Source organism: Poecile atricapillus, chromosome 1 (assembly GCF_030490865.1).
Source record: "Poecile atricapillus isolate bPoeAtr1 chromosome 1, bPoeAtr1.hap1, whole genome shotgun sequence".
In the NCBI taxonomy this organism is placed as follows: Eukaryota; Metazoa; Chordata; class Aves; order Passeriformes; family Paridae; genus Poecile; species Poecile atricapillus.
This window is the reverse complement of record NC_081249.1, coordinates 26,457,656-26,478,823: the sequence shown is the minus strand read 5'-3', so window position 1 is coordinate 26,478,823 and position 21,168 is coordinate 26,457,656. Positions and strand designations below refer to the sequence as shown.

The following is a 21,168-nucleotide window of genomic DNA, read 5'->3' as shown; positions in this document are numbered from 1 at the left end:
ACTCCCCTGCCTCTTTCCAATGAAAAAGCTCATTGCCGAATCCTGGAATCTGGCTTAAACATCCCCATAGGAACATTGTGCTCTTTGTAAACCGGATTAATGGTTTGCTGTTCCTTGGCTGTTGATATATGGGTATTGATTTTTTATTTTCATTCTATGTAATAGAAAAGATATAACAAAAAATTTCATTTATAAACTTGCTCGCCAGAAATCTATCAGCCCTGGTAAGATCCTCAGCTGAACTACCAAAAACAATTGAAAAGAGTACTCATCCTTTCTTGAGTACTTTAGTTGATGCTGCTCTTTTTTTTTTTTTTTTCCCTCAAAAATTAGTGAGAGTAGAAAAATAAGCTACTTTGGGTTGTTTCAGAATGCGTCTTTCAGATATGGGGGTGGTAGCTCACTCCCTTTCGCAATGAAGTGAATTCCACTTCAACTGCAAAATTCCTGGCACACCTTGTTTGGCATGTGAGTGCTAAGAATTAGCTTATAGTTTTGCCAGCTGCAAGTATTTTTGGGTGATTCCCCAATACTGTTCAAGCTTCCCATCTTCTAATGAGAGTGGAACACCTGGTTGTCAGTGACTTCAGTGTATTGTTCTGTTTTGTTTTGGTTTTTTTATTCCTTGTTTAAATCAGATTTGCCGAACCAGTGTTCTCCCAATCCTTGTCACGAAGAAGGGACCGTCAAATGTGAGGATCTCAAGGGGGATTTCTACTGTGAATGCAAGCATGGCTGGCAGGGAAAAAAATGTGAAAAAGGTAATTTGGTTTCATTATCTTTTATTCCTGTATCAAAGATATTTTGGGTTTTGTTGTGTTCTCAAATGGTCACTAATACTGTGCTGCACAATTCGAAAGTCACAGAACTGAACTGGATTACACACATTTTACCCATCTGGGAAACAGGCAGTTTTTTCACATCAACATTTTTATGTGACTCTAGTGGAGTTCATCGTGGTCTTGGCAAGGTAATCCAAGAAGTTACTCTCCAGCTTTCTGCTCTACCCCTCTGAAAGCAGCAGCAGAAATAGAGTAGTAGTGGCTTTTCAAGCAGAATGCATCAGCTGCTGCTGTGAACCCCAGTGTTCACAGACCATAGAGCCAGAGAAGCTGACCCATATTCCCATCCTAGCATCCCTGCAGTGGGAACAATGACCTTCAGTCAGCAAGTTGAGGTCTGAGTCTGATGACACACAAACTGATAAAATTAGTCTGTTAAAGCCTCCTTGCTAGTAGGACTTTATTCCATGTCCACTTTATTCCACATATTCCATTGGTGTATTTCCATCACTTCAAAAGAGAATTTCAGACAGAAACTATTTGTGTAAGATGTTCCAGCTGCCCACAGAATTTCTCTACAAGTTATCTTCCTTCCTCTTGTTTTCTGGTTTATTTGTGTTTTTTCCTTCTGCCTGCAAGGCTTCCTCTCAGGGCCACTGCTTTTTTGCTTGCCAATAGTAAGTAATGACTAGAAATTGTATTCAGACAGTCCAGAACTGTGGCAGCCAAGGCAGCAGGAGATCTAGGCCTTTCCTTCTCATGTAAATATTGTGATGGGTTTATAGGATCATTCAAGCATGTTATCTATTCAGTTCAGAAAGCAGACCAGTCAGTATCCAGTTGGCTTTGAGAGCTCAGACACAGATCAACCTGAAACATATTTTCTTATTTTCTAATAAAATGCCATGACATGCTGTTCTACGCATCAGCTAACTCTGGAATCCCATAGACAAGCAGGACATAATGAGCAGGTAGGGTAGATTGAGGGTGAAACTTAGGCTCTGCTGGATTTTACAGGCTTTTGCTGCCAGCTTCAGTGGGGCACAGTTAAGCTCACAATGTTCAGCAGGTGTGAACTTGGAACTTCCTGTGTTCTCATGAGTTCTGTAATAGTAACAATATAGTGTTTCTGTTTTATTTAAAGCTTTTGTCCTGAATTTACTGGCCATAGCATAATTTTAGTACTTAGTTGTGATATAAAATACATAACTAGTTTGCTTCTGCAAACAGGCTTCTTTACCTCCAGAGTGACTAAGGATACTTCTATGTATTCTCAGAGCTGTGAAAGAGGTATTATTCTGTTACAGATCCTTCTCTCTCCCCCTGTCCTTTTTTTTTTTTTTTTGTAGGTTAAACCAACTTGAGCTTATACGCATGAAATTTGAATGAAATGTTTGTGTTTTTTGTTATCACTGTGTTGCATCTCTAATCCTGCTTCTTGTTTGGTCTTTCTCAGTCCAAATGCCTATTCCACTCTCACCCTGTAGATTATTTACAGATGTGAAAAGCTTTCACTTTCATTCTTTTGATGTAGATATTGATGAATGCAGAACACAGAACGGTGGCTGTAACCAGCTCTGCCTCAACAAGCTAGGCAGCTACCGGTGCTCCTGCTACAGTGGTTATGCTCTTAAAGACAGCAAAATATGTGAAGGTAAGCTTTCCTGGGACTCTCAGTTTGCTTCAGGGGGGATGCTTTGTGACTTGTGTCTGTGTTTTGGAGAGCTGGGTTGCCCTGAGCAGTCCTGGTCTGCTCCCTAGCCCAGCAGAAACTTGCTGGTAGCTCCTCTACTCCCCAGGAGCCCCTCCACTGGGGTTGTGCTGGGTGCTCCAGCCAGCCTACATGCCTGGGCTTGTCAGCAGTTGGACAATGATGCTCTCAAAAGCATAGCACAGGCGTGATTCATGGAGGATTTGTGGCTTGGATTGTGCTAAGTTGGTTTAGTTGATCAGTCCTCATATCCTGACATTGAGAGGAGGAAGTGCTGGCCTGATGTGTTGTTATGATTCTTTCCAGTCTCACAGTGTTGTAGTATGTGAGCCATTTGTTTTTCTTTCGTGTGTTTCTTATTTTATTTTTTTGGATTTGGATGTGTACAGCAGCTAATGCATTCAGATAGATACAGATAGCTATTTCAAGTTCACTGAAACTCAATATTAATAGGTGTAGAAAGGCCCTAGAGAAGTTTGGCAGCTATTTTACATACCAGCTGAGATCAGAAAGTGAGGACCTGAAGTTTCTGATTGAAACTATGAATTTACATAACCAGAACTTAAGCAACTGAGATTTTATAAGTGTTAAGAAGCTGCATGCTGAGACATACTCCATAACTCAACAACAGGTGGCTTGTTAAAGTTACATTCATCCTACGAAAAAACAGGTATATATCTCTTAGGGATAGATATGATGATGTATTTCTAAACAATTTGCATACATGATCTGAACAGCTTATTAATGCTACCAGCAAAAAGAAAAAGAGCAAGATTTTGTTTCTATGTCACTTTCACTCAAAAGAGTGATGACTGTATAGGTTACATGGCATCCTTTCCTAACGGGAGCAGCAATTTAGAAGAGCCAACTTCACTTTTGAATTGTCCTCTACTGCCAGCAGCATGGACAGGTGGATGGCGAAGGGCCCACTTATGTGTTTGTTTTCTTGTGTATGTACATTTGTTCCGTACCCTAGTACTGTCTCCTAGAGCACTGTGAGCACTACTATTTAAGCATTCTGTAGCTTCAACGTGTGACCTTCCAGCTGCTGGGATTACTGTCAGGTGTGGTTATTGATAGCTCAGATTTATCATTGCATTTTGACTTTTCTTATGTTTGTTCCTGTCATCATGAGCATACACACAAATGTTCCCTCTTGGTGTAATTTGCAGTCTAAGCTACATAGGGTACTCAGCCAATTCACTCAAACATGGGAAAATCAACACGAGCAGTGTGTAATTGTAGTTGTAACACATACTAGAAAGCAAAAGTAAATATTTAACTCTCGGTATACTGCAAATGTTTTGTCAACACCGAGATTCTGCAGGGTTTTAGTTAACATGTGAGGAAAACAGTTTTTTTTTTATGGGCTGCCAGTTCCAGTTCATTGCTTCATGGTGAAACTCCACAGCTCTCTGGCATGGCTTGTTCTCTGTGACAAATTGGGCTGCTTCAATTCTCCTTTGCCACTACAGACTAGCAGATTTAGATTTTAGCTTTGTAAATATATGAAAATTTATTGTTTGCCTGTCTGAGGACACAGAACAGAAATCTCTGGAGCGCCACAGGCTGAGTGCTCCTTCAGTGTTTTGGTAAAATTCATGCTGCTGCTCCTAAGTTTTTGCCTGTTGCTTTTTTTTAACCTGCAGTTTCAGCCCCCCTGATTGGAGGGGCTTTTTGGTTTTGTGGTAGTTGTTTTGTTTTACAGGTTTTTTTCCTGTTTAATTTTGCATTGCTTTTTCCAAGAGTGGTTAATGGCTTAAGCTAAAAAAGACCAACTAATTTTTGAAGCCTGAAGTCACTTCTTATAGCTAGCTAACCGTAAAAGTATATTCTTAAAGATACTGATTCTTTCAGTTTCCAAAATTATGCAGGGATCACTCCATGTGAACAGTGATGTGATTATACTCCTCTGAAGTCGTGTTGTTTAATTGCTTGTTTTGCAGACATAGATGAATGCACAGCATCAGCAGACATCTGTGGAGAAGCTCATTGTAAAAATTTAATAAGCTCGTATGAATGTCTTTGCGATGCAGGCTACAAGTACGATGATGTGAGAAAAACTTGTCAGGGTAAGCTCAATAAATACGTTAGCATTTATTACATAATTTAAATCTGTAGAACCCAAGGAATTTAGTTTCAGGCTATTTCTTTTTTTAATCTTGCTTACACACTGGAGTTCTGTTCCCTTTCTCTGGCTGGGAGTGAGTTTGCAGTTTGTGGTCACCTTTGAGTTCATCGAGCTTGCTGCCATCCTTGAGTTCAGTGAGCCTGCAGTCATCTCTGATGACTTGAATCAAGCTGTACGAGCAAAAGTACTGAGGTTTCTTGTAATTTCAACAAGTGCAAGATCTGGTGAAAACTCAGAAGCATCTGTGCATGTTGCTGTCTCTCTTCATAGGACAAGAGAAGTTACAAAGCAGTAGCTCTTTTTTCAAAACCTGTCTTGTGCTATTACTCTGAACTAGGAACTTAATATATACTGGAACCATGCACAGTTCTGCTGGCTACACTGCTGCAAGCTTTCTCAACAGAGTAAGTTTTGAAAGTATTCCAAAACCAGCATTGCTCTCTGCCTTTCGTCTAAGTTAACATAATGACTCAAATCACACTCCAACCAGTTCTGTTGGGCATTAAGTGCTAAACTCTGCCTGAAGAGATCCCTGTGGGCTGTCACAGTTTGCTTTCCTGCACTTGTTTGTGAAGAAGATAAAAAATAGATGAAGAAAAAAGGAAAGAAAACAGTGAATGAGAAACTCAGGTTTTATATGCAGTCCCTGACTGCAAGGAGCAGGAGCCAGTCAGTACAGGCATAGCAGAAGGGGCCTGAAGGGAGGAATCTTGTCTAGAAGTGAAAGCCTAGGGCTCTGCTCCAGCAGACAAGTAGTTGTGTTCTCCTTCCAGCCTTCCCACTGACTTGCTATGTATCTTTGGGCAGCTGGAATCTATCTGTGAAAATAAATTTTGCAGAATAAGCTAAGTTGGAAGGGACCCACAAGGATCCAAGGATAGAGTCCAACTCCCAGCCCTGCACAGCACCATCCCCAAGAGTCACACCACCTGCCCAATACCATTGTCCAAACACTTCTTGAACTCTGTCATGCTTGGTGCTGTGACCACTTCCCTGGAGAACCTGTTCCAGTGCCCAACCACCTCTGGGTGAAGAACCTTTTTGTAATATCCAACCTAAACCTTCCCTGACACAACTTCAGGCCATTCCCTCAGTTCCATCGTATTTTAAAAAACTCAGTTTCTTCTTCTTTGCTGGTCTTGTGTAGATATAGATGAATGTGAAGAAAAGCTCTGTGAGCAGACCTGTGTCAACTCAGCAGGGAGTTACACCTGTCACTGTGATGGCAGAGGGGGAGTGAAACTTTCCCAGGACATGAATACATGTGAGGTATGTCAGTGTTCATTACAGTAACTGCAAACAAACCTTTACTTTACTGCACTCTCTGATTCTCTTTCTGCTGCATGAGGAGAATAAGCACTCAGAAATGTGTTTTGATTATAGAATATCATACCATGTGTGCCTTTTGCTGTTGGAAGGAGTGTTAAATCCTTGCACCTGGGGAGGATGTTCAGCGGCACTCCTGTTATCAGGCTGCGCTTCAAAAGGAAACAACTGACGAGGTGAGGACAATTTAGAATGACAGTGAAACGCTTTGACTGGCTCTGATGCATGCAAGGAAGTTGTTACAATAGTAATTTACCCTACATTCATCATTATTTGCTTGGATTATGAAGTCCCGTAAGGCTAAACATTACCCAGTAATTAAGAAAGGCAGCCTTGACCACAGAGCTGTTAGGATAATTACTGAAATATAGTATTGTAATCTCTATTCTTAATGATGTTTTAAAAGCTGTATTCACATCTTAAGGCTTTCAGGACTGCATTAAAAGCTAGAATGTTTTAGAGCTTTAGAGCTGCTAGAATTGATGCTATCTGTATGGAAAGTACTCTGTGGTTTTTGAACTCTGCATAACTAATTTATTTCTTGGCACCTGTGCGGTCAGACTTGTGGCTGAGTTCGACTTTAGAACCTTTGATCCTGAAGGTATCCTTTTCTTTGCTGGAGGCCATCAAGACAGCACATGGATAGTGTTGGCTTTGCGCAAAGGACGGCTAGAGCTGCAGCTGAAATACAATGGAATCGGCCGCGTGACCAGCACCGGACCGCTTATCAGCCATGGCATGTGGCAAACGGTGAGTCCAGACCCCTGCCGAGGTCTTACTCCTTCTTGGCTCGTTTGGGGTGTACTCATCAAGTGCAGATAGACTTCGTGTATTCATGAGAAAATGCTTTTCCAACCTATCTATCAAATAATGGATATGTATGCCAGTATGTTATACATTCTAAGGTGAGAAGGGGATATTTGTCTTAATAAATTGAATTATACTTTATATCCATTGTAATATAGACTGCATCTCTAATTTGCACAACCAGAGCAACCACTTGCACAAACAGTGCCTTTGAGATGCAGTAGGGCTAGGAGGACTTCACGTCAGCTCAAGAAGATGCCCTCTGGATGAGGGCTGGAAGTGAGTAAGAGGGAAGGAACTCTGCATCTGTTCTTTTAAGACAGTTTCCAAGTGTGTTTGGTGTGTGTGGGGGGGTGGTTGCTTTTGTTTATTCATTCATTTGTTTAGTCACAGGCCTCAGATTTTCTGAGGCCCTGACAAATCTCTTATAGTACCGGATATTTTTTATGAAGTTTTCAGGCCTGTTGATATACAAAATAAACTTTTTCCCTTGTAAAGATATTGGGGTCTATTCTGGAATCATAGAATTCTGAAAAAGATTTTAAGAGACCTCTAAAATCATCAAGGCCAACTGTCAATCCAGCACCACCACTTTAACCCCTAAAGCATCTTCTTATAGTTACCATAATTTATAATTACCATAATGAGATTGTCAGGATTCATGTTCTTCTTGGCATCTCACAGAACATCGACTGCTGATTTTGGGAGTGTTACGGTTGTTGCCATTTGTGCCAGGATCATGAAAATCATCCTGCAGTATGATCTACACTAGATGAGCAGTTTATACATGCTTTCTCACTTCTGCCTTTTCCTCTCTTTTCATTTTTTTGTACTTAATTTGTTCTTTTAAGTTGATGAGCCCCTTGGGGAGTGGGTGGGAAGTTCACAGCTAATTCACATTTGAGACAAATGCAGATGAGATACTGGCAACTTAATCATTTTCTGGTTTACATTTTTTAGTATATAAAAACTCAAAATTATACATTAAAGAAAAAACAAGGCAGGGAAAAATTTGTTTCTAATTAATAAATGAAGAAGTTCTTGAATACATTCACTATCAGCTACTGACATTTGGTAATGTTTCCAGCAGATGAGGTGATGTTTGGTTCAGTTCTTTTCATGTCAGTGAAATAATTTTAGATTCCAAATGGAGAACTGTAGAGGTTCAGTGAAGCTGTAGATAAAATATGTGACATGCTGTATCTTTACATATAAGAATAGCTTCAAGCCAGTTCTTACTGAATTTTATTGTAAGAGTACTTCTGCTAATCTGAAATATGACAATTGTAATTGTCTGCAAAGAGAGGATGGTGACAGAAGATGTGAAAAGCAGAGTGGATGCCACTGGGGTGACTTGGGAGTCACAAAAATCAGCAGTTACCAAGTTAATTCATTTAACACAGGAGCTAACATACTTGTTATGAGGTAATTACAAACTACCCCATATTAGTTTGAGGGGACACAGCTGAAATGTGTTTTCTTTCTTCAGGGAGAAAGGCAGTGTGATAAAAGTAAGTGTCATGTTTAGGCAAGAGTTAAATACCACCTGCCAGCTATCAGTGTCAGGGCTCTTATCCCCAGGTATCATCCTAACCAAGAAATTGCCTGGCTGAGTGGCTGCAGCAATGCACCCTGCACATTTTCTGAGGGATTGTGTGATTCCCCCAGAAATTCTTCCCTGAGCCTTTTTGGGACAGTACAGACCAAGCTGTGGGTGCTGTGTGGGGCAGGAGCCACACTGATGGGGTGGAGGCAGAGGTGTCCCTGCAGCCAGTGGTGCTGCCCTGCATGTGGGCTGAGCAGGGCTGGGCAGCTGCCAGAGGCATAGATAGTATGGCACGAGTGGAGGAGAGAGCAGCATGCAGGGCTGGCACAGGAATGTGTGCCTGGAGCAGGTCAAGGGCCATAATTCTGGTGACTGCCTCCCAAAGTGACACAATACAGTGCTGATACTTCCCCAAAGCACAAGGATTTACTCACGGATGAACAGCAGCAGGAGGAAGGAGCCTTTAGTCTCTTGATTTCATAGTTTACACCCTTGAGACCTGGGACCTTGCCTGGTTTGCTGGGGAGCTGCTGATTTCTCCTTTTTCTGCTGTATTTTCTTATTTCTCACTTACACCCTAGAGATATTTGGCTCTCTTCTGCTTGACATCTAGCGTCACACACCTCTAAATGCAATTTAATCTATATGTCTGACTGATACAACTATAAATATGTTCCTACATTTTATCTCCTCCTGCATTTCTGTTTTTCTTTGTCTGGCATGGTTTTTAATTTAGGAAATCCTGTTTAAGGATTTCTTTTTACTGTTTCCTACTACAGAACATGTAGCCACACATTTCATTGTAAGCATGGACTTGTGTGTACTTTGCTGCCTCGCTTTCCATGAAGCACAGCCCCAACAATCTTCAGACGTCACAGTCCAGGCTTAAGTGCATTTGTGAGCTTTAGTCTGGACTTCAGTATGCATAGAATCAAGCCCTTAGTTTTGGTTAGATATTAACCAGAGGTCTTTGGATACTGGAGAGAACTTCCTATGGGTCATGAGAAAATAGCAGTTTTAGTATTTGACTTTCAATGGATGGAAAAACAAGTATTTAAAAGCAAAGTATATGAAAAAGTGCAAGCAGTGTTCCCACCTCTTGAGCAAAAGTTGCATACTTTAATGGAAATACAATGGCATTTTCAAAACTTCAGGCCAATATTTCTGCCTAGGTATTTTTGCTGGTGTCAGTCCTTCCTAAGATATTTTGAAATGAGCGTTGAACCAGCATTGAAAACACAAACAAGCAAACCTCAGGAAAAACTTTTAATGTGGTTATTTGTGTGTAACCCAGCTGGATGAAGTGGCACATATGAAATTATGATAGTAGAGAATGCACTCGCCTTCTGTTTGTTTTTCATTTCCAAAAACAGCCATCATTTTGTCTTATTTTCAGTGTTCAGTTCAGTACTGCTCTGAGGACACAGTCTGGTTAGCAAAAATAACAACTTACCTGCACTGTTAAATGTCAGGGCTGAAAGTTAAGCAATCACAAGATTGGTATTTGGTTCTAACCCTGCAGCTGACTGTAGTTCTGTCCCTTTTCAGTGCTGTCCACTTGCTTTTCAGCAAACAGTGGACAGGCTGGCTACGTGCTATGAGCTATCCTGGACATGAATCCAAAACACAAAGCTGAATGCCTTGTGGCTAACCATATGGGAACCTTTAGCTATGAGAACTGTCCTCCTGAATGTCCCTAAGCCATGGTGGCAGGCACAAGTAGCTTATCCTTGCCACAAGAGTGGGGAACTGGATCAGAATGCTAACTACTGAAGAGCTTCCTCTTTTGGTTCATATGTCATGGTGGTGCACCAGCAATTAAGTTTTGACTATAAGAAGCAGGAGCTTAAACAGCCAAAGGGCATTGTAAAGTAAGCAGAATGTAATTTCCTAAACTGGAATCTGTTGAGAATTCCCACAGGGATTAGCCCCTTCTCTTATGCAAGTCTTCACTAATTTGAGTTTGCTTGTATTAAAGATCAGATGCAGCTAAGAACTCAGAATTTTTTTCTTTTTTTTCTTTTTTTTTTCTTTTTTTTTTAATTTTTATGTTATTACTTGCTATGCAGTCTAATAAAATTTTAGAAGGCCCTTGATTTCTGGTGACCCTGTAAGTAGCAGTATTTCTTCACAGTATGGGCACTGCTGCTGCCAGCTTTTCCCAATTCCCATGTTCTTTGTCTGCCCACTGTCTGTGCCAGGAACAGGGAGATGGTCTGTGCCAGCTCCTTGTGGCCCAAGAGCCCAGAGCATTGGGGCAGTGGTGACCACGACACTGAGCAGAGGTGTCTGAGTTTTTGGCTGCACAGCCCGTGTAGCTCAGCTGTGGCTGCCAGGACCTGTGGGCTTATGTTCCCACACACTGAATGAGCTTTACAGCCATCCAATATCCAAAAAAAGCCTGTTTGAGACTGGCTTGTGTGTCTCCATGGAATGCAGTCTGGAGGTGCAGGTGCTACTTTAAACAAGCAAGCTGCAGACAAATAAGTTCATGTCCTGTAGGATATGGCACAGGACAGCACACCAGGTGTAAACAGTGTTGTAGCAATATGAACCAGATTGTACTGGAATCTACAAGAGAAGAAAAAAGGTTCATGAGAAGAAGAAAGTCTCTGAATAATCTTTTCAACTATCGAATTCACTTTATCTTCATTACTGAAGACAGCAATCCAAAGGGAGTGCCAGGTACAAACCTGCTCAGCCCTGTCCTCCTTTGTGTTACAGCCACAGAGCAAGAGCTGAGAATGGGTGGTAATAGCAGTTTTGGGACTGCAAAATGCAGAGAGAAAGGTGCTCAGGACCCAGCCTGCTAGCAGGGAGAGGGAAGGACATGTCTAAACATCCTCTGAAATAGATAATGGGCTCTGTACAGCAGCTCACTGATGGAAGCAGCATCCGGGTGTCCCAGGGGACAGAGCTGTAGAGATGAAGAATGAGTAGGTGGAGTATCTGTCATAGAGTGGGGAGAAGATTATGAAATAGTGGAGGTGTGTTCCTTTCTTCTTCTCTGCAGGAGGATTGGGACTGTCTTCTGCTACAGCCACAGAAAACCCTGTTGGTGGTGGGGACCCACATCCCAAGGCAGCAGAATCTCATCTGCTGTTCATCAGCCTGGTGCTTCAGCTTTGGGCTTCATCTCCTCTCCCTCCACAGAAGCTTTATAGTGCCTGTCTATGCAGTCTGATTATAATCAAAGTTATGAGACTTTTTTTAAAATTTCAGTGGTAATAAAATCTTCCTAGAAGTAGCTTTTCAGAGACATGGAGGGAAAATTTGCATATGCTTTTTTGAGAGAAAAGTTATTGCCTATTACACATTTTTATTACCCTCTCAAGAATTACATCCTCTGTTGTGCTTTTTGCAGGGGTTGGTATTCAAAGACTGGATCAGGGAGTCTTCTGCGTTGTGTTCTACTGATCCAACAAAAGACATCTTGTTTGTCTTTCCAGCTTTTCCTTTCACCTGCAGGTGCAATAGGAAGTTTCTCATTATTAAGCCATGATTTCATTTACATTTTGCATAAAACAACCTACAAAAGTCATGTATTTAATCCAGTCACATTTTTCACATGTAACTGCTCTGAAGTAGCTGGAGTCTCTTCACTATTAAGAGTAATCACAGACTGCTTTGTAGAGTAGATTTACATATCAAGATGGAATGTAACTTAAAAGGTGAATTAAGAGGTTTGGGGACTGAAAATATTTCTTTGTCTTGGGGATTTCTCTGGGGTCTGTCCTATAGCTGAGGCTGCAGATACTAAGTTCTTTTCATACTGAATTATTCAATTTGAAATTTTGCTTTTTCAGATCTCTGTTGAGGAACTTGAAAGAAATTTGATTATAAAGGTCAACAGGGATGCAGTTATGAAAATAGCTGTCTCAGGGGACCTGTTTACACTAGACAAGGGAGTGTATCAGCTGAATTTGACAGTAGGAGGCATTCCTTTCAAAACAAAGGACCTTATTCTACCAGTAAGTATAGCATGATAACTTGTGTTCCTTTGCATGCCTGAAGGGCTTGATTTCATCTTCTCTTGGGGTAATGTAGGTCATTCCTGAGAGCAGTTCCACCTCCCCTGAAACAGGTATGTTATCACCTTCTGGATACAGCTTTCTGTCCATTGACTATAGCAGGAGCCTAAACCAGTAGCAAAGTTGAGACTCCAGATTTTTTGATTGGTAAGTTTGGATGAGATGTATCCCACCTGCAGAGTTAGGGCACAGCAAAACTGGAGCACGTGACAGAATTCACAGTGATCATGCTGGCTTGGAGAGCACGAGTGGCTCAGGGGAATCTGGAACCAACATCAGTGGCATGTTTTGTGTTGCGACCAAACTTTGTGCCTCATGTATAGCATGTCACAGTTTGCAGTTCCCGTTTAGTGAGACACAAGGAAAAACAGAAGCTTATTTTTCTTTATTTCCTCCTAATTGAAGTAGATATAGAACATGAATCAAAGTTATTCTTTTGGGTGCTTGGGTGAGATTGGATGATTGCTGTGTTTCTGGAATAGCTGCTGCTCAGGCTGGTTTGAATGTCCACCACAATCAAAGTTGGCACCTTGAAATCCAAATTTGCATCTGTTTATTCCTAAATGAGGTGATGAGCTTGTGGCTCTGTGACTGGGAGTGCAGCAGCCTAGCCTCACTGCTCCTGTGCCTCACAAGAAGTCATTCAGGGCCACTGCATGTCAGAAACAGTAAGCTTTAGGGTGTAGTCAGAATCTAGAATTGAGAGCCAGAAACTCCTCAGGTTTTTATCCTGGCTCAGACACTTAATTCTCTCTCCTTCAGTTAATTGGGGGGAGTGGTGCTGGTTTAGAGGCTTTGCAAGGAGCCTTCTCGTTACACACTGACTCACATTTTAATGCTGATGTTTGGTACAGGATAGCCTAACTAGAAGCTGGAAGGAATAAGGTGTGTACAGAATGGTGTGCTGGTCTTATGGTGCAGGTGCCCCTCCTTGAGCCAGAATCTAAGAACTTATACCATGATCAGCTCCAATGTCTGTCTTGTGTGTCAGGGTGTTTGCAATGACAAAATGGAATGGGATTTTCAGTCATAAGTTAGCCTCCAGCATTTGCAATGCAGAATTACAGAGCTTTGGCTACAGAACTTTAGAAATAAGTTGTACTAATGATGGGCAACACATAGAGGAGCTTACAGAATCAATACAACCAAATCAACACCTGCACTAGCTAGTGCCCTTCTGGCCCGTGGAAACAGGCTGAGCTCAGGGGAATTTTCTGACCACTCACTTGCTTGGGGTTGCAGGTTTGGGGTTGCAGCCTATTGGTTTGCATGTGCATAACAAGTCAAAATTGTTTCTACAGTTTGGTATCATAGTATTACTCAGTGTTCCTTTGCACACAATCCCTCTTCACTGAACAGTAGTTTGAGACATAAGATACTGCTTTATCTTCCTAGATAAACCCTCGGCTGGATGGTTGCATGCGAGCGTGGAACTGGCTGAATGGGGAGGACACCTCTATCCAAGAGACCATAAAGATGAATGAAAAGATGCAGTGCTTTGCTGTAGCAGGACGAGGGTCTTTCTATCCTGGCCGAGGTTTTGCTGTGTTTAATCTTACTTACAGTAAGTAGGCTGGGATTTTTATTTCTGACCTGTTGTCCTGCCATTAATCATACCTGGCTAACAAACAGTGTAAAACTTAGATGTATGCCAGATTCACTGTGGGTTGTTGCAGAAAAGAATAAACTTGTGGCTCTTCTCCTGTGAAGGAGGGCCTATATGTGATAGTTCAAGCCAGTGCAAATACGCCCAGCATGGATTAGGTGGTTTCTGTGTAGCTCCAGTAATACATTTCACACCCAGACTGCCTCCAGCTCATCCTCAGCCTTAGAGGCTTTACATCTCTCTGTCAGCAGCTTAGGTGCTTCTGGTCCTTACCACTGTTTTCTGCTCAACAGAGAGATCTGCAAGCCATACTGCTGTATTTTGAGGTTATGATAGACAGAAAAATTAATATTGTCTATTGTCTTGGATTCACTTTTAATCATGGGGTGTCATTACTTACACTTGGGACAGATGCACTTAGCATATCTCTGATAGAAGCCAATGAAATTGGCATACAGTAATAATAGGCTTCAAATCAAACTTGTCCATACTAATGTAGTACTCAGAAAGGCACCTTTCATTGTTCTAGATTATTATCTTTGCTTATCTGTGTAATCAACTATTAGTATTTCTGAATCCACACAAATGCAGACCATCTATTTCAATGTGGTGTTTAAGTCCTGCTCTGCAAGAGCCATCTGTTCAGCGTTGTGTGCATTTTTCTGCTCTGCCACGGTAAATTAGGGAGTACCATATGTCTGTCATATTACTTAGCACATGGATTCAAAAGCTGCAAAGTGAAGACAAGGGAGCATGTAAAGTGCAGGTGAAGAGGTGGAGATGACAGGACTCAGCCAAGATAAGCCTCAGCACCTGCATTTTATTTCAAACAATTATTCTCTTTTTTTTTTTTTTTTTTGCTTTGCAGTGGTAAGCTTAATAAGGAATGGATCATTGTATTTCAATATGTGATGAGAGGTTGCAGGAGCAGGACTGAGATCTTTCTTTGCAGCCTGCATTACCTTTTAAATTATAAGGGCACTGAGGCAGTAAGAAGATACCAGAAAGTTTAATTCAGGGTTCAACAGGTAAAATAAAACATGCCACACTTCTGAGGGATTGGTGATCAGGAAGAATTTGAGTGTAGTATGCTTATACAATTCATAGAAATGTTTCCACTATGTCAGATTTCAACTTAGATTTCTCAACGACCTTTGGGCAGACTGGTTCAAAAATTGGTTTTTGATTGACCTATCTTGCAGCAGTTCTTTGAATGTGTCAGATTGGCAGCCATGGGACTATAACAAAATAACTTTGTGATAAAAAAACTTAATGTTATCCTTTGAATTCTGAAAAGCAGCAGAATGCATAAGGTAACAAGAAGAATCTAATGCCATTTTCTCATCCAATTTTATGTTCAGGTGATTTGGAATGATTTTTTTTTTTAATTAAAAAATGTGACAGTCCCTCCAGATGCTCATCTGCCTATGCTCTTCTCCAGGGAGGAATTGAACAGCTTACCCATTTAACACATTGTCCTATGAATTTATTTTTCTGCAGTACAACCTTCTTCTGGAAATGAAACCAAGACAAATTGGGAAATTGAAGTAAATGCTGTAATTCAGCCAGCAACAGACACCGGTGTGCTGTTTGCCCTGGTTACAGAAGAAGCATCTGTCCCTTTATCACTATCTCTGATTGACTATCACTCCACAAAGAAACTGAAACAACAGGTACAAACAAGTATTTCTGTAGAGAAATTTCCTTGCTGTTTCCTGGTAACTGGAAGTCAATTTCAAAAACAGTTGTCAGGTTTGCTGCCTGCCTCGTTATTTGTCCCACCTGTTCAGAGCATGGTCTGAAACAACAGTGCTTGCCTGAAGTTCTGCCTTACAGGTGTGTGTCAGATGCTAATGGAGAGCTCTTGGCAAATGTGGCTTAGGTAAAAGACAGAACTGCTCTCTTGAATGCAGGCTTTTTTTTTTATTTTCCTGGCACAGAAACTGTTTAGTGCCATAAACCAGGGATTTCCATTCTTGCTTATCAGTAACTGTCCCAAAGTAGCCAAGAGACAGGCTTTAGGTGTAAAGATGCTGGGAAAGACCAGTTTTGGTGGAGTGTTGAAGCTACTATTTAATGGCATTCATAACAAAGGGTTAGATTCTGGCATTCCACAGGGGTAAACCAGGGAGGATTTCACTAACTCCCATGAGCCAGTTTTCATTTATAGTTGTTTCTGTTGGTTTAGTTCCAGTGCAATGTAATGACTTCTGCAAAACCCACTAAGAACTCTTTCTGACAAAACATGATTTCAAGAATTAGTCCCACTGGTTCATTGGTTTTTCATCTAATGCAATGAGCTCAGAACACAATCAGCAATAGTAATAAGCCTAATTCTCTGGAGGCTCAGCAAAATATTTGTAATAAAGGGCACACTGGGCTCATCCTGGTACGGGGTAAGTGTAGCTCACTGCCTGTTTTTCTTTCTTTCCCCTGCTGTTCAGTTTGTCATCGTGGCCTTGGAGAATACAGTTGTGTCCAGACTGGCAATAAATCTCTGTGATAAGAAGGAACACTCTGTAGACATCCTCCTCCAGAAAGACCACTTATCCCTGAGGGTAGATGGGGTAGCAGGAGAGAGTGAATTAAGCAGCTCTGAATTGGAGGATAGTCTGTCTATCTTGGAGAGCTCTTTGAAGTCAACGAAGACATACGTGGGAGGATTGCCAGGTGAGCCTCCAGTTTTGTACCATGGACCACAGACTTCCAACTTGCCTTGCTGAGCTGGGAGTCGGGAAAACTGTTTCTGTTCAAGCTGTGAGACTCCTTCTCTGTTTCTGCTTGAGCAGGCTTTGTCTGCAGTGCAGGAACATAATGGATCTGGGGTTGCACTTTCCTTGAATGATTGTGTCCTTCTCAGGGCAGCTGGAGGCAAAAATAGAGGGGGTTTTGCTTGTTCAACAACAGGAATGATTTAATCTGAAGGATTGCTGTATACTGTGTTATTATCTTAAACATGGTAAAATCCATAGGAGCTGGACTGCTGGTTCATTAATGTAATGAACCTGTGGGAGCACTCCTTGAGGGGAGAACTAGGGCCTCAAGTTGTTTTCCCTGAAACTTGGCAAGCCCAGAGTGGTGATTCTCCCTGGCTGATGCTCTCTTTGAACTGGTCACAGCATGACACAGTTAACTGACTGCCTTCCAGCAGACAGCATGTATGGCACAACCAAGGGGTTAACACCACTGACAGTTTCTTTGGCTTTTCAGGAACAGTGGGGTTTCTTCTGGGACGTCAGTTTGCTCCTCTCTTCTAAACCTGTAAAATCAAACTTTCATCTGAATCGTGAATTTTGGCCAGGTTTGGGAGTTTGTTTCTTGTTCTGCCTGAACTGGTTTATCAGTCCCTTCTGCTGAGGAATGCTATTAAAGGAACACTTATGTCTCTGATGCACATGATGCCAGCAGCTAAGCAAAATCTTGCCCTTACTTGCCCAAGCAAGGGAGAAGTACAAATGTTGGCCCCTTGGTAGCTGCTGAAGCAGTCAGGCTGGAACAGGGTGGCTGAGGTGCCACATGAACTAGGACACTTGGCTGTCTCCACCATGAGCAAGAGTTTACAGAGGTTTTATGCTGATGTTGCAAATGGCTCCCAGTCACACCTGAAAGGGGGCGGCCACATCCTCTGGCAGGAGCAGAGCTGAAATCCCAAACACAGCATTTTCCAGTCTCAGATTGAATTATGTAAGCTGGCCATTGCACAGGCAGGAGAAGTTGCCTGCTTTCTTTTAAGCAGCTCTCGGATGCACAGCGGAGATTTCCACAGCTCACAAAATTATCCCATTCTGTCACTGTCCCAAGTTCTCTGTGGTTTGCTCAGATTACCTGTGCTGGGTGCAGGGCTGGTTTTAATTTGCCAGAACTAAGTGTGAGATACCATGGCTGTGGCAGCTCAGATTCAGCTGGCTGCTGTAGGTTTAGCTACTATCCCCACTTTGATCTGCTTTGCTTAGCAACAGGGATTCCTGCCAGCATTCTGCTTTTGCCATTGAGAGGAACCCAACACTGAGAAACCCTGTCATTTGCCAAATAAATAAACATTTCAGCACTTCAGCTGGATTAATAACTCTGGGCTAAGTAACGATACCGAATGGTCAGATCTAAGTGAGTTTGGCTCATTCAGATTTTGAAAACGTTACGTAGTTTTCAGTTTTTCCATACTTCCATACCCTGTGGAAAAACAGTATAGTGGTCAAACTTCACGTCTTTATTCCATTTGCACAAATAAAGAAAGAATTCTGGATCCAAATATGAAATATATCTCATCCTAAGCACAGCTAGTGTTGCAAATGTGGAAGAAATACTAGAGTTGCAATAGATAAGAGGGAACGTGTAGGCATTTATTACATTTCCTATAGGCTTTTCAGTTCTGGTAAGTCCTAAATTATGTGATGCATAGGTGATTTTTCAGGAAATATGCATTCCACCAGGTGAAGGAACCTTTAAACTAGACTTCCAGATCTTTACATGACCACATTTTGGACAGATCCATTTCTAGTCAAAACAGAAAATGAAGTATTTCATCTGATTTACAGCTACAACACAAAGAAAAAAAAATAAAATATTTTTTTAATCTCTAACAAATCCATCTGAAAGCACACACTGTGTTTCAGCCAGCCCTGTGGCACATGTAACAGCAATCTGCTTCGTTCTTAGAGTCTTCAAGCTGTGAAGACAGAACTTCAACTCCTGACTCAAAATTTAGTTTACATTTATCTGAGGTATTACAACAGAGAGGCTGCATTCCTTTAAGCAGACGTTGCAGATTAACTTTGGTAAATGTGGAGGAATGGGAAACAGGTAACATCATTAGTTAAAACAACTACTGAGTAATGGTACTTCTCATCTAGGAAGCTGAAAAGATTTTTAGTATTTCTTTGTGGCTTACAGATCTCCCACAAATGTTCTGTCTCTCACTCAATCATAGATTCTGTCTGAGCTGTGTCTGATCACATCAGCCCTGCATATCTCCAGGCAGAACACTTTAAATTTCATATAATCTTGGGTCAACAGGACAACCTATTGTTCTAGTTGTCCTTGCTTCGATGCAAATATAAGTGACTTATTTAGCTACCTGAATCACTGTGAAGTTAAATATTCTTTGAGACGTTCATTATTTTCCATTGCACAACCAGTTTGATTGGCTCAGCTTTGGGTTGTAAATAAACTAATGACCTTTGGGGAAAGGTAGAGGACAGAGCTCATGTAGGTTTTCTTTTCGTTATGTTAGTGTATGGGGTTTTTTGTTTGTTTATGGTCAGAGTGTATATGATATTACAGAAGTTAGTAGTTAGACTGACTAATTTCCTCTAGTCTATTGGATTGTACTTATTGTCTTCTTCCTCGCCATCTGTTTTCTGCCGCTAGTAAACTGATTAAAAGAACATCAGTGTGGATCTCCACAGTAAAATTTAGTCTCATTAGTCTGACCAATTCAACTGATGCATTCCAGCACCTTTCTGATGAAGGCCAGCAACCTTCCTGTGCTCATACACAGCAAAATTGTGGTAAAGATGAGTCCAGCAAGTGCTAGAGGTTGCATATGGGAAGTGCTTTCCTGTCATAAAATTCTTCCTGTAATCTTTTGGAAGCTATTTTGAAGAGAAAGAACTTTATGGGAAGGTCTAACATCTCCTCCAATAACAAAGCAGAGGGTCTGGAGATGGAGGGGGGAAAACATGGGGTTGTGTGAGCACATTGTGCCACGGCAGTGAAGCCTTGCTGCTGTGCAGCACAAGGTTTCGTGGTTTCATCACGTCTGGAGACCTTGCAGGGATACAGAACAGCTGAGAAAGGGTTCAGCCTGGGAGAAGGGCTTTTGTGCACCAAGACAGATGGTGTTTTCCTCATGCCTGGGCAGAGGGAGGTAGAACCCCTAGCATGGAAAGAGGTGAGCTTGAATTCATTGAAGTGAGAGCCAATGAGCCTAGGTAGGGCAGGTATTTATTTAAAAGCAGCTGTCAGAGATAAATATCTCCCCTTTCCAACAGACGTTCCTGTCACTTCCACTCCAGTCACCGCGTCCTACCACGGCTGCATGACCCTCAAGCTGAGCAACACGGCACTGGACTTAGATGAGGCTCTCTACAAGCACAGTGATATCACCTCACATTCCTGTCCTCCAGTCCAGGAGGGTCAGTAGGTACCCCTGCAATGCGAAAGTTTTATACTCAGAAACTTTCAGTGCTTTTCTTTTTTTAAAAGATATAAATTATTCAGATCTACCGCACTGCGTGTATAGTTTCTCTTAAACACTGAAGTTATGTAGAAGCTACTGATCCTTATGTCAGATTGATTATTGAAATACTCTTTGCTTTGAGGTTTAAAGGTTGTAATATATTTGTAAATAGTTCAGAAGACTAATATTAAATAAGTCAAAAGTACAGAATATACTGAAAGTGAATGCTATCTTTAGACTGTAAGAGACAGTTTCATCTGTAATGTGGGAAACCTATATGAGTGTGGACTGGAAGAAAAATAATAATTCTGTATTATTTTTTATTACCAAACACTGCTTTCTGATTTGCAAAACATGAGAGAATAAAATATTTACATACAAGTTTTTAATTTATCTGTACTGAGATTATTCTGTGTTCTGGTATTTGGAGACAATGACTTGGACTGTGCATAATGTGGAGGTTACACTGGGGGGAGGGGAAAGGGCTGCTTTTTCGGTTTGGATTTTTTTAATTTTTTTTTTTTTTTTTTTGAGGTTGGGGGTTTTTAATGCTTACATCAGTATTTCACATCTTCTCAGCTGCAGAGCAAATGGTGGCTGCTATTCTTACTGCTGGAGTTTCTCTTTCTGGTACCACAGGAAGAAGACTGTTGTGACCTTTAGAAAAACTCTTGGTCAACAGAAAATGGAAAATTAAGTTGGGTCAGCAGGAAACATTTAGAAGAAAAGACTCAATAAGTTGCAAGTCATACGGCTTTTGTGTCAATAGCTGCTGGAGCAAATGATGAGGTGTTGAGAATTGGGGAATATTATCTGGTGATGACATGTTTTTGCTGCTGCATTCTTAGGCTGGCTCATTCACTGTGAGCCTAGTGGGAGCAGAGAGGCTTGAGCCGTGAGAGTTAGCCAGGCTGAACTGCATGAGGTGAGAATATCCGTGGGGGTTTATGCAGAAAAGGTTTTAGAGCCATAAAGTGTGTTCAGCTTTTCAGCTATCCTTCTGAAGTTGGGATGGGCTTTGCCTAGACTGTCTTGAGTCACTTAAATCTT

The 21,168-nt window shown here is 41.4% G+C and overlaps 1 protein-coding gene across 1 annotated transcript in view; it reads left to right on the top strand.

Annotated features, from left to right (window-relative positions):
* GAS6 (growth arrest specific 6) overlaps positions 1–20,533 on the top strand; it is a 39,615-nt gene extending 19,082 nt beyond the window's left edge. The window contains exons 5-15 of the mRNA XM_058828455.1: positions 639–761; positions 2,317–2,436; positions 4,440–4,565; positions 5,772–5,893; positions 6,008–6,126; positions 6,511–6,700; positions 12,110–12,274; positions 13,730–13,898; positions 15,441–15,613; positions 16,385–16,610; positions 19,931–20,533. Of these exons, the coding sequence (XP_058684438.1) occupies positions 639–761; positions 2,317–2,436; positions 4,440–4,565; positions 5,772–5,893; positions 6,008–6,126; positions 6,511–6,700; positions 12,110–12,274; positions 13,730–13,898; positions 15,441–15,613; positions 16,385–16,610; positions 19,931–20,082 (1,685 nt within the window). The 3' untranslated portion in view covers positions 20,083–20,533. The remainder of the gene's footprint in view (positions 1–638; positions 762–2,316; positions 2,437–4,439; positions 4,566–5,771; positions 5,894–6,007; positions 6,127–6,510; positions 6,701–12,109; positions 12,275–13,729; positions 13,899–15,440; positions 15,614–16,384; positions 16,611–19,930) is intronic.
* Positions 20,534–21,168: the final 635 nt, after the last annotated feature.